A 13916-nucleotide genomic window follows, 5' to 3' on the forward strand; every position below is an offset into this window, starting at 1 on the left:
AAGGAAAAAAAGAAAAAAAACACATGCTTCAATCTGCACTCTGAGATGACCAGTTTATCTGGAGGACCATAGAATTTTACATCATTATCCCTTTGGAGTTATGGTGGATGATTATATTGATTGGTTACTAAGTTTTTCATAGTTGCTTATCATCAACATATTACTATTACTACATAGGTTGTTCTTTTCATTGCATTAGTTTATATGGGTTTTTTCTAAAACCATTCCCTCCATCATTCCTTACAGCATGATATTATTCTATCACATTCATATACCATAGCTTATTCAGACATGTCCCAAGTGACAGATATCCCATCAGTTTTCAATTCTTTCCTGCCACAAAAAGGGGTGCTTGGGGTGCTCAGGGAGGATTAGTATTTCTGATGTGAGGATTTGCTGAGCCTTTTCAAGACTGTTCATCCACCTTTGATGTCCACCTGTGGCTCCAAGAAGCTGTAGCATGTGCAGTGGGCACACCCTGGTAAAACTGTCTTCGCAGACAGGCTAAACCAGTTTGAAGGTAACTGACCAGCTTCAAACCTGTGAGTGAAGGGGATGTCTATCCAAAGCATGTGAAGACTTCCCTTGGTGGAATGGGTGGATGAGAACAATTTACTCCAATGGCCATGAAGTCAGCTAATAGTTGCTGAAATTTTATCTTCATTGGTTGTACATTCACCCTTTTATCTCTGACACTGGTAACTTGTTTTTCTTCTTTTGAAAGAAATTAAATTATCCAATGCTTTATCTATTATTGTTTTTCCATAAAACCAGCTCTTAATTTTTTTTATTAGCTCATTTTTTCTTTCAAATTTTATTAACCTCTCCTTTGATTTTCAAAATTGCCATTTTAACTGGGGATTTTTAATTTGTTCTTTTTATTTTTTAGTTGAATGCCTAATTAATTGATATGCCCTTTATCTTTCATTGATGTTAGCATTTAAAGATATAAATTTTTACCCTAAGTACTGCTTTCACCAATTTTGTTATTATTATCATTATCTTTAATGAAATTATTAAAGTTCCTATGATTTATTCTTTGACCTACTCATTCTTTAAGATTAGATTAAGCTTCCAACTAACTTTTACTTTATGCTTCTGAGGCCTTTTATTAAATAGTTTCATTGCATTATAGTCCAAAGATAATTAATTTAATATTTTTGCCTTTCTGCATTTGTTTGTGAGATTTTTATTCTGTAATACATGGCCATTTTTTAAAAGGTGCCACATACAACTGAGAAATAGGTACATTATTTTCTATTCACATTAAATATTTTTCAGAGGTTTAGCACATTCAACTTTTCTAAAATTCCATTTATCCCTTTAACTTCTTTGTTTTTTGTTCATTTTATGGTTAGATTTATCTCAGCCTTAGAGAGGTAAATTGAGATCTCCCACTGGTATGGTATTATTATTTTGTTCTCTAGCTCATTTAACTTTTGCTCCAAGAATTTGGATACTATACCATTTGGTGCATGTATGTTCAGTATTTTTATTAATTTATAATTTTTTAAACAAAATGAATTTTTCTTAGCTATCTCCTTTAATTAGGCCCATTTTAGTTTGTCTGAGATTGCTACCCTTGCCTTATTTTATTTCAGCTAAAACATTGTAGATTCTGTTCTAACCCCTTATTTTAACTCTGTATGTGTCTTTCTGTTTCAAGTGTGTATCCTGTAAACAACATATTGTTGGATTCTGTTTTCGAATTCATTCTGTTTTATGGTGTTTTTATTTCATTGCAATTCACAGTTGTGATTACTAACTGCATTTCCTTCCTTCCTATTCTCTTCTGTTTTTCCTTCTCTTTTTTTACACTGTTTTCTTTTCAAAAGGCTCTTTTCCTTCTGACCACTGCCTCCTTTCTCCTTTAATCTATCCTCTCTGTTTTCACCCACCTCTTTCTTATGTGTCCCCCTACTACTTTGCTGTTGAATAAGATGAGTTTCCATACCAAACTATGTCTACATATATATTCTTCCCTCTTTGAACCAATTCCAATGAAAGTGAGGTTCTAGCATTGCCCACCCCCGCTCTTATTTTCCCCTCCATTGTAAAAACTTTTCCTTGTACTCCTTTTTCACATGAGACAATTTCCTCCTCCCAGTGAATTCCATTTTTCACTCTTCTGTTCTTTTAAGATTATCCCAACATAATAGCCTCAAAACCATTCCACCTGTCCAGATAAGATCCTTCTGAGTGTCCTAATGATGGTAACATTCTTAGGGGTAATGTGCAGCATGTTTCCATACAGGAATGCCCATAGTTTAACCTTATTAAATCCCTTATAATTTCTTACTCATGTTTACCTTTCCATGGTTCTCTTGAGTCTTGTGTTTGAATGTCAAAGTTTCTATTCAGCTCTGGTGCTATTATTGTTTTTTTTTTAATCAGGAATGTTTTAAAGTCTTCAATTTCATTAAATATCCATTTCCCCTGTAGGAGTATACTCGGGTTTGCTAGTTAGGTTATTCTTGGTTGTAACATAAGCTCTTTTGCCTACCCTGAAACTGTGACTTAGAACTGGGTAACAGCAAAAGAGATGCCAAATGGTACCCAGTTCTGTACCTAATGCTAGCCTGTAGGGATGTCTTGGAATCTTTTTCTGACCAGGTGTTCAGTCCCCTTACCATCCATGTGAACTTTCCTGGATAAGCTACTGCTGCTGTGGCAATGGCTGCCTCCAAGGCCCTTAACCTGTACCACTTCCACCATACTCTCTTCCTGACCAGCACACACTCAGGTATATGCAGATCTTTCTTCCTGTTTTCTTAAGCTGCTGCAAGCTGGAGAAAATGACTCACTGTGGTTACCCCACTCAGAATTCAGTTTGAATGCTTTTTAAAGTTGTTTTGAGGGTTGCACTGGGAGCACTCAGCAAAAATTCTCACTTCATTCTGCCATCTTGGTTCTATTTCTCTCCCCACCTCCAATTGCCAAATATCAATTTGATAAACAGGTAGGAAAATAGGAACTGGTGATGATGTCAATGAGTAAATGTAGGTTATGGGTGAGGTGGAATGTGTGATGGAAATATAGGAGGCTGTGGTCCAAGAGAGTAATTTAATAATTATCATTCCTGGAGGTAGATTTGACCATTAGATCAAGGATAAGGCATTACTAAGTGTAGGTAAAAAAGACAAGGTAGATGTCATGGAAACTGGGGATATTGAGGAACTATTCAGTAATATAAAATCCTTATGATGAGCTTAATGAAATATAATTGCTTATTGCTCTCTGTTGCTGTAAAATCATAGGTATAGAATGGGTATTGTGTTATATTTAATACACATTCAAAATTTGAATGTAATAAGAATTCATAATGTCACATAAAACATGATTCTATAACTGTCATGAAAGATTTATCAATACTCTGACTTATTCTGCTGATTGTTTTTCTCTTGTTTCAGGCAAATCATCCAGATCCCAAAAGACATTTATGAAAAGTGGGTCAGAAGTGAAGAAGATCATGGCTGTGGAATTAACATGCCTGAGAGCTTCAGCTACTCTTCTTCATAATCTCCATCATCCTCTACCTCATGACACTGGTAGAGATGGCAGTCCCGATCTTGTGGGACTCCTGCCTCCATACACCCATGTCTTTCCCCTCAGTAACCACTTTCATAGATTTTGGGACACTTCAGGTAAAAGTTGAACGGCTTGGAATTTGAAAGAGGAAATTCCTGTTCAAGGATGGGCTAGAATAAATGACCTCTGGAGTAATTTTCTTCTCTGGGAAGCTCTGATTCTAAAGGTGAATTTGTTGGTTTCTGTCTTAAAAGAACATTAGGGAAGCCACTCAGTTTGAGAGATGCATGCTGGAATGAGCCCTTTATTCTCCTGAGAATCCGGAACTGCTAGAGGTAAGAAGCACTTTCTAGAAGAGGGACCTGCATATCACCCCAACCATTCTCACGATTCTGCTACCAACAGAGATTCTGAGGTTTGAGTGGTTGCATTGTAGAAATTACTTTTAAACATTGTGGGCTGACAGAAGGAAGCTCTGCTACTCTCTCATCCTCCATCTGCCACATGACTAGCTTCTTTGGTTGATGATTATGTGGAAAGTCTGCAGAGGTCAATGTAATTATGTGGCCTTGTGGGAAGCATTAATGCTTGGAGCCTAAGGGACTTGCCTCTTTCACTGTGTTTCTCTTTCCTGTCCGTTTTCTACATGTTGCTGCAATGTAAGGTTTGTGGTTTTTGTTTCTTAACTCTCTTTAGAGATTAAATGTCTTATAATGCACCATGTTGCTCTGATAGCAACAGCTGAATACACTTATGACTTCCCTAAGAAATCAGAATTGTGTCCCTAAAGAATAGGGGTCCAATCACGTGTTATGCAGTCAGAAGACTGAGGAGCTGTTGTTTTTTCCCACTGGAGTATTTTCCCCTAAGAGCACCTGAAGTCTCATTCTTTTTTAGCTCCAAGCCCAACCCTTTCTTCAGAAACAATAGCCTGGAAATTCAGTCATCTTGACTCATTTAATTGGAACAAACATGGTCAAGTGGTTGCCCATTGTTCTTTTATGTTTATTGTTATTATTTTTTAAATTTATTTATTTAACATATTTAGTTTTCAGCATTGATTTTCACAAGAGTTTGAATTACAAATTTTCTCTCCATTTCTACCCTCCCCCCCCCACTCCAAGATGGTGTATATTCTGGTTGCCCTGTTCCCCAGTCAGCCCTCCCTTCTGTCACCCCACTCCCCTCCCATCCCCTTTTCCCTTCCTTTCTTGTAGGGCAAGATAAATTTCTACACCCCATTGCCTGTGTATCTTATTTTCTAGTTGCATGCAAAAAACTTTTTTTTAACTCAAAATAGTTCTTCTACACCTTAGTGAATCAAATGACTTTATCTGCACAGAAATCCATGCAATAGCAGTGATTGGGGATAATAGTCATTATGCTGAAAGGCTCTGACTATTCAACACCATGAACAGAAGAAGTTTCTCCAATGGGGCCTCTTTTCTCTTCATGACCTAGACTTCTTAAGAAAGATGGGTGAGTGAAGATGCTCTGCCACTCCTAGCCTCTGGAATTTTAATACTCATCCTGAAGGATTAAGAGAGATCTTAATACTAGGGCTGGATGTCCCATAGATTTAAAACACTAGTGACATACAAAAGCAAAAAAAAATGAATGTGAAGAATTCAAAATCACTGGTTTTGAACCCCACATGCATGCAGTTATAGTCCAATGGATCATAAGACTGAAAATGTCACGTAATTTTACTGATGAGGAAAGTGACTCCTAGAGAGCATCAGGGGACTGGCCCAGGGTCACACAATACGGAGCAGAGCGAAAATTTGAACACATAACATCCCCTCTAAATCAAGTGTTTGGACACTCCTTAATAGTTCTATGAATTCTATTTCTGTGTTCTTCAAGGCACATTATAAAATTTATGGATGGTCTGAATTTTAAACTCTGATTATTTTAAAGGATGTTCTATTTTATTGCTAGACAACTTATCACATTACTCCATGATTAAATTATTTTAAACGTATAGATCACATCATGTTAAATCTGGAAAAGACCATCTAGCTCTCATCCATAATTTTCCAGATGAGGTACTGAGGTGAAAAGAGGTGAAGTAAGAGAAGAAAGTAATGAAGATAGAAGCAAGTTAGAACCAGGGACAAGACAAGAACTGAGCTTTCCTCACTCTGAGATCATGAATATTTTCATCATGCCAGACATGCTTGTAGGATGGAGAATTCAGAATTCAAGTATCTTGGTACTCTATTATTAAACCCATTTTGCAGGTGAGGTGAATAAGACTGAGAGAAGTTACATGACTTGCCCAAAGTCTTATCAGAAAGAAAGTATCAGGGACACAATGTGAACTCAGTAAGGCTGCACATCCTTTGTTCTGTGCACTCTGCTAACTGACTATGGTTATTTAGTCACGTCTGACTCTTTGTCACCCTGTGGACCACAGCATGCCAATACTGTCCCTGGGGTTTTCTTGGCAGACACTGAATCAATTTGCCATTTCATTTTCCAGTGGATTAAGGCAAACAGAGGTTAATTGGTTTGCCCAGTGTTCCAGAGGTATTCAGTGTCTGAGGGGAGATTTGAACTCAGTTCATCCTGACTCTGGGCCCAGAGCTCTGTCCATTGACAAACCCAGCTGCCACACTATCCTAACTACTTGTCAGCAAATCATAAGACTAATTTGGGAGAGACCTTGTAGTTCATCCCATTTGACACATGAGGAAATTGAGACTCTGGGATGGTAAGTGACTTTCCTTCATTGACATGTATGAGAAATATTGAAATCAGAATTTGAATCTAAGTCTTCTCATTTGTAAATCAAATGGCCTTGCCACTATAAAGGTTGCTACTTGTTCATGAACTTACTATTTTTTTCCTCCTGCGTATGTCAGAGCACTTTATGTCAATGTTTGTACCATGAATTTAAGAATCTTTTCCAGCTATGGCAAGAAATGATATTTTAACTTTATTGGGAGAAGTCCTCCTTTCAGATTACTCTTTGACTTTAATAGTCATAAACACATCAATCATACTCCACTGGTTTGAGTATAGAGAAGGGTATCTAATCATTCCTTCTCGTTTTACAAGTGAGATAACTAAGGACTAGGTTGTGGGGGAGACTTTCCTAATGTTCACAGAGTAACTTGGTAGTAGAGGCAAAGACTAGACTGCAACCCTCCTACCTCTGAGCTCACTAGTTGTTTTCAAGGTCTTTTTTTCTTTTTTTGTCTAGACATTTTATTGATATCTCTTGTATTTAATTCATTTCTTAGTACTCCTCCTCATCTCCATAGCCATTCCCTGTAAGGACTGAAATCAGGACTGAAAAAAAGGAAAAAATCAGTTCAGCAAAACTAACCAATACATCATTAAAGTCTGACAGTATTTAGAAAATAGTCTTTGGCAAAGAAAAGAGCAAAGTTTTAAGATTTTTTTTTGACTCGGTGCTATTTGAGTCAGTTATATGGGCTGGCCTATTCACTGAACGGGCATTACCTCACACAAAGTGAGAACATGGCAAGGCCCTAGCCTAAAAGGGCCAGGATGTCCCACTGTATACAGGGCCATTTCCAGTCATCCTGATGAATAGCCAGCCACTGGTCCCAGAGGGCTCTGGAAGAGAAAGTGAGGATGATGAACCTTGCACAGCCCTCCCTTACTCAAATCAAAGTTAACTGCAAGTCATGTTATCATCTCCCTGATATCACATTCCTCTTCCAGAATGAGGGACTAACAAACAACAATTTGGGCTTAATAACATACTTAATGAACCTATTAAGGAAAATCTAATGTAACTTTATTTGCTCACAATAAAGTTTGCTGAAAAAAATACTGTTCAAGGTCTAGCCTTTTTTTTGTCAGAAACAAACCTTTAGTTTCTCTGGTAGATGGCTTGCATAATCTTAATTCACCTTTGTTGCCTTGAAAAAAAGTCCTACAAAAATTTACATGCCATTTACCCCCATGTGATTATTGGTTCTCGTAGCTTTCTGTCCCCTTTGAAGCTTGTATCTAATTTTTAAAGGGGCCATTTCCTTTTTCTTTTTAGAAAAGACATTTTTCAAAATAAGTTGAAAATGAAAAAAAAAACATGGTTCCCAAGTAGATTTACCTTCTGTTTTTAACATCCAAATAGAAGTCTCCAAAGGAAAGCTGTATATATCTTTGCATACGATAGGATCTCATGACTCTTAAGGACTACTCTGGGACCATTCCCTATAGTATTGTAGGACAGAAGACAGATATTGCCTCCACCCTTAATTCAATGTTTTTTGGTTAGCTCTCCTCAGTTCTGAGTCAGGGGGAGCTGCTGCTTCAGGCCAGCGTGAACTGAAAATGAGACAGAAGGTACAGACAGGACTTATGGAAGGTAACAGTTTTGGGGAGGAAACAGTAGAAGGGGGGATATGGGGGAAAAGGAAGCAAGCACATAGAGTATCCTGGAGAAGCCAACACAGTGACAAGGAAGACAGAAGGCAACCAGGAGGCATGGTTAGATTATTTGAGAGCCAAAAATTCAGAAGTCAACCTGCACCAGCATAACAGTTCTTTTTGGTCTGCCCCTGAGACTAGAAAGCAAGTTCCAAGGCCCTCAGGCACAGGACCTCAACTATTACCAGTATTGATGCCAGTTTCAACTCTGTTATCTAAGAGTTTGAGAATCACTCTTCCGTAGGTTGGCAGTGATATCGTGCACAGGGGCACAGGCTAAGATATTAAATTTAGAGCTGCAAAAGGAACTCAGGAGCCAGTAAAGTGCAAACCATTTATTTTACAAAGGGAGAACTTGGGACTGGAGGCCCAAGTGACTTGAGCAAGGTGACACTTTGTAACATGAAGATTCAGTTTACTTTCCTATTTGTCCTTGGGCTAAAGAGGACCTGTATTCACAAGTCTTCTATCTGAAGCATGCTAGCTATGTGACACTGCTTAACCTCTCAGTGTCCCAGGTGACAACAGTTTATAGACTTGTTGTTCTGTAGCTATGGAGGGGATTTCCACATGAAGAACTCCCTACTCTGATGACACCTCAGGCCTTGACCAAAAACTTCAGCCCTATTTTAATATCTTTCTATTTTTAAGATTCATTGATCTTTCACATGGTCTGGCATAAACACATATTGATGGGAACTCAGGACTGAATCCTATGAGGAAATGCAGAAAAAGTCATAGTGAGTCCCTTGTCCAGGCAGGAAGAGGAAGAAAGAGCAGTCTGCTGACATTGGAGTCGGAGAGCAAAGAATAGGAGTCTGAGAATTGAGGAATGATGAAAATCTTATAGTGTATAATGATAAAGGAGATGATTTTAGAGTGACCTGAGAAGATCTGCATGATCTGATGCTGAATGAAGTGAATAGAGTGAGAAGAATTTATACAACAATATAGTGAAGGCAAATGACTTTAAAACAATTAGGTACTATTAGCAGCATAACAGAGAAGCCAGGTGGTCTGGTGGATAGAGTGTTGAGCCTGAAGTCAGGAAGACTCATATTCCTGAGTACAAATCTGGCCTCAGACACTTACTAGCTGAGTGACCCTGGGTAAGTTCCTTCTCCCTGTTTGACTCTATTCTTCATCTGTCAAATGAGATGGAGAAGTGAATTGCAAACCACTCCAGTATCTTTGCCAGGAAAACCCCAAATGGGGTTATGGATGTGGACATGACTGGAAACAGCCCAGTAGCAGCAGCAGCAACATGATTCCAGAAGACTCATGATGAAACATACTACTCACCTCCTGAGAGAGAAGTGAAGAACTCAGAGTACAGAATGAGACAATTTTTTTATTATGACCAAGGTGGAAATTTATTTTGATCGACTATATATGTTTGTAAGAGGATTTTTCCCCCTCTAGTTCTCTGGTGGGCATGGGCTTGGGATGAAAGGATTAGAAGATGAACTTTTGCTGATTTAAAAATGAAATTAAGGGGAATTGAGAAAGGCTTCTTATATAAGATAGGTTTTAGCTGGAACTTGAAGGAATCCAGGAAAGCTAGAATCTGGAGATGAAGAGGGAGAACATTCCAGGCATGGGGAGCAGCCATTGAAAATTCCCAGAGTTGGGAGCTGGAATGTCTTGTTTGAGGAATAGTAAAGAGGCCAATATCACTTGAATACAGTGTAAATAAGAGGCAGATAAGGTACAAGAACAATTGAAATGTAAAGTGTGAGGTCCACATTATAAAATGGACAATTTTCTATTTTATTCTGGATGTGACAGGGAGACACTGAAGGTTATTGAGTTGAGAGATGATGTGGTCAGACCTAAGCTTTAAAAAATCACTTTGTCAACGGAAAGGAGGATGAACTGGAGTGAAGAGAAAGAAGAGAAACTTGCAGTTGGAAGAACAGCCCACATGTAATTTCAATAGTCCAGATGTGAGGTAATGAGGACTCACATTGAGGTGGTTGCAGTGTCAGAGGAGAGAAAGGGGCATATTGGGTATATGAGGTAAGAGATCAAAGAGTCAAGAATGGAACAAAAATGACAGTTAATGGGAATGGATGGAGAATGAGAGAAATTTTTTTTAGGCTGGGGGAGATATGGGTATGATTTTAATGTGTAAGGAAGCAGCTAGTAGATAGTGAGGCACTGAAGATAACCGAGAGAATGGGAATGATAGAGGGCGCAAACTGATGGAAAAGATGGGACAATATTAGACTAGTTGTGAATATGGGGGAGAACGCCTTGACAAAGAGAAGGGCCACAACTTCATGTGAAACAGTGAAGGAGGAGATAGTATCAGAAGACATCTTGGGCATGAAAAGGTTTTGAAGAGCCACTGTGGTGAGAGCAACAGTAACTTGTTAAAGGATTACTTAGTAACAGTGAGAACCCAGTCAAGGTTATATAGCTTAAATTTTTAGTGGAAATAGTCAACATGGTTTCATAATTATCTCCAGCTTTGCTGAGCAGCATGATTATAGGAGAGAAGGCTGTAGGTAATGGTGATGACCTAAGGATGAGCTTGGCAAGGCAAGATCAATGAGATAACAAGATGGCTTTGAGGTTCAAGAGAGAAGTGATGGAGGAACAGATCATGAGGTTAGAGTTCTTGAGGAAGAAATAATAATTATGTTGAAGTATGAATGTTGGAGCTGGAGAGGAGAGAAGCATTTGTAGGGCTATGAATTCTTAGCTTTATGCAGACTCTGTGTGAGAGGAGGCCCAAGGAATCTCCTTCAGTCAAAGACCCTCAGCAGTTCATTCTCCTTCATTGTCAAAAAGTCTAGAAATAGCCCATACTCTGAGGCTCACCCTGGATTGCTAGTGCCTTTTAAATTCATCACAGTTCCAGCTCTATAGTAAGCAAAAAGGCTCTTTTATACCACTTGGCTACACATCAAAACTAATTACAAGGTTATCTGTCAATGCTCCAACATCCATAAAGAATTTCATCTGATGAACCCTTAGCACAGTCTCATAAAGATGAGGCTCATTGGCCAATATCCTATTATAAAATTCTTTAACAGAGTGAAGTATATTCATAAGAAAGACATAGCCTTCCCACTCTGTTTGCTAGCACATTTTCTCATGCTAATTTTTCTTAGCAAATGAGACATACCTCAGATTTTAGCTATGATGTAGCACATTTTGAATTGTTAAAGTTAGTTGATAAAAAACAAGTTGGGAAGGAATATGCAAAAATATTTCTACAAATATGAATCTGGGAAAAGTGAATTGGAGAGACCTGAAATAGTTGCCGTGATAATCACCTAGATTCTCCTTATTTCTCAGGTCAATATTTCTGCCCCTGACACAAGATATGTCTCTGGCAATGGATTATGCCTTGAAGTTATTCATTGCATGAAATATTTTTGGTGGTTTCTTTCTTGTCACAGGTGAAAATCCAACTTCCAAAAGGCAATTATGGAGAACAGATCAGAAGGGAGTAAATTTCTCCTTGTAGGATTAACAGATGCTCCAGAGCTCCAGGTCCCCCTCTTCATAATATTCACTGTCATCTACCTCATCACCCTGGTGGGGAACCTGGGGATGATAGCCCTGATCTCCTGGGACTCCCGTCTCCATACGCCCATGTACTTTTTCCTCAGTAACCTCTCTCTGGTGGATTTTGGCTATTCTTCAGCTATTACTCCCAAGGTAATGGCTATCTTTCTCATGGAAGACAAGATAATCTCCTACAATGGGTGTGCTGCACAGTTTTTCTTCTTTGTGGCCTTTTCCACTGTTGAAAGTTTTCTACTGGCTGCTATGGCCTATGATCGCCATGCAGCTGTGTGTAAGCCCCTCCATTATACCACCACCATGACTTCTAGTGTGTGTGCTGGTCTGGCTATTGGTTCCTATGTGTGTGGTTTTCTGAATTCTTCCATTCACACAAGAAATACTTTCAGCTTTGACTTTTGTATTTCCAATGTGGTCCATCACTTTTTTTGTGATTTTCCAGCACTTGTGGCTCTGTCCTGTTCTGAAACACATACCAGTGAACTGGTTGTCTTCTTTGTCGTGGGATTCAATGTCTTTTTTGCCTTTTTCATCATCTTGATATCTTACTTATTTATTTTTATTGCCATATTGAGGATGTGCTCAGCTGAGGGTCGATGGAAAGCCTTCTCTACATGTGCTTCCCACCTCACAGCAGTGTCCATATTCTATGGGACAATAATCTTCATGTACTTACAACCCAGTTCTAGTCATTCCATGGACACAGACAAAGTAGTGTCTGTCTTCTACACTATAGTTATCCCCATGTTGAACCCTGTGGTCTATAGCCTCAGGAACAAAGATGTCAAGAGTGCTTTCATTAAAATTTCTCAGGGTGCAAAGTCATCATTAGGCTTATCCTTTTAATTAAGTTGAAAATATAATACATCTTTTTATATCTTCATAGTACACATACTCTTTAAGGCCTACACATTCTTTATCCTCCATCAAATGAACAGAATGGATTCTCCTTTTCTTCCCAAATCTGGGAAGCTTCTCCCTCTGAAGGTTTTCAACTACTGAATCCCTGACCCACAGTTTAGAGGATTTGGGGGAATATGAACTATCTATCTCAATTCAGTCCTCACTCCATGACATTTTCTGAAATTCAGAAAATTTCACCTTAGATTTGGAAGGAACTTTAGCACAGCCTTTCTGTGGAACAGGGCGTGATGTCAAGACTGAAAATAACCTTTGTGCACATTTCATTTGCTCATTGGATTACTTGGCCCAAGTAATTATTAAATGAATTGGGGATTATAATTGGTGAATGACCTATCTCAGTTACCAAAAAGTTAGTTACTATTCTCTTCAAGCTGATTTTTTGTCTACAACCCTCTTTCTTTGGCATGAGGTGCTTCCAGTGTGTTATCTTCATTTACCTAGACAGATTTGTCACTTGTTTATAACCTTTATAGACAGCGGCCTGGTCCACTGACAGGTCAAGTGAATTTTTCATGATAGCCAGAAATCAAGTTAGCTAGCCAGAATCAAGAATCATCTCAGGTCTTTTTCATTCCAAGGCCACTCTTCTGCATTGCACCATGCTGTTATCAACACATTTTATATTAAATAAATGTTGAAATAAATGTACTAATTTAGCTGGATAATCCTGTAGAAATGAGGCCATGGAAAAGAACTGGAAATTGGAGGGATGCCCATCAACTGAGTAATGTTTGAACAAGTTGACCTTGAAGAATGTGTGTACTATCAAGATGTGAGGAGAAAAGATGGAATACTCTTGTGCTATAAGAAATGATGAGCAGGTTACTTTCAGAAAAATCCTGGGAACACTTACATGAACTGATGCAAAGTGAAATAAACAGAATCCGGAGAAGATTGTACACAGTAACAGCAATATTGTATGATGATGAATTGTGAATGACTTAGCTATTCTGGTTTGTGGTGAAAAAGTGCTACCCACCTACAGAGAAAGAACTAACAGAGTCTGAATGCAGGTTGAAGTATACTTTTAAAAATATTTTTATTCTTTTTTTAATCTGTGTTTTCTTTTGCAACATGGTTAATAGTTTGCATGACTGCACATGTATAATCTATATCAAATTGCTTGCTTTCTAAAGAAAGGGGCAGCGGAGGGAAGGAAATAGATAATTTGGAACTCAAATTTAAAAAAAATTAGAATTATTTTTGTTTACAAGTAATTGAAGAAAAAAATAAAAAAAGAAATAAGGCCACAGGTCTTTTCTGTGGGGTTTCTATTCTGTTTTTGTGAACAAGAATTAAAATGATCTCATTTGTATTGAGATTCTTTCCTTGTGTCTTAGCTGCCTATCTTTTTCTTGGTCATATTTACCCTTTCAGTCTAGCTGAAGAAGAGACAACAGCCCCTTCTCAACACACTATGATTGGACCAACACATTATTACTGATTCCATTTCCATTATCTCCTCCACATCGCAAAGGAGACTCTTCTTCATGTGTGGGCATCTTGGGTACTTTCTACTT

The 13916-nt window shown here is 38.3% G+C and overlaps 1 protein-coding gene across 1 annotated transcript; it reads left to right on the plus strand.

The window, feature by feature from the left end:
* Positions 1-11373: 11373 nt before the first annotated feature.
* On the plus strand, positions 11374-12318 carry LOC118853658 (olfactory receptor 5B12-like). The gene has a single exon (XM_036763842.1). The coding sequence runs from the start codon at positions 11374-11376 to the stop codon at positions 12316-12318; it is 945 nt and encodes a 314-aa protein (XP_036619737.1).
* The last annotated feature ends 1598 nt before the right edge of the window (positions 12319-13916 follow it).

Source organism: Trichosurus vulpecula, chromosome 6 (genome assembly GCF_011100635.1).
Source record: "Trichosurus vulpecula isolate mTriVul1 chromosome 6, mTriVul1.pri, whole genome shotgun sequence".
In the NCBI taxonomy this organism is placed as follows: Eukaryota; Metazoa; Chordata; class Mammalia; order Diprotodontia; family Phalangeridae; genus Trichosurus; species Trichosurus vulpecula.

Coding starts and splice junctions, on each gene's coding strand:
- LOC118853658 (XM_036763842.1), top strand. CDS start 11,374: ATGGAGAACAGATCAGAAGGGAGTAAATTTCTCCTTGTAGGATTAACA.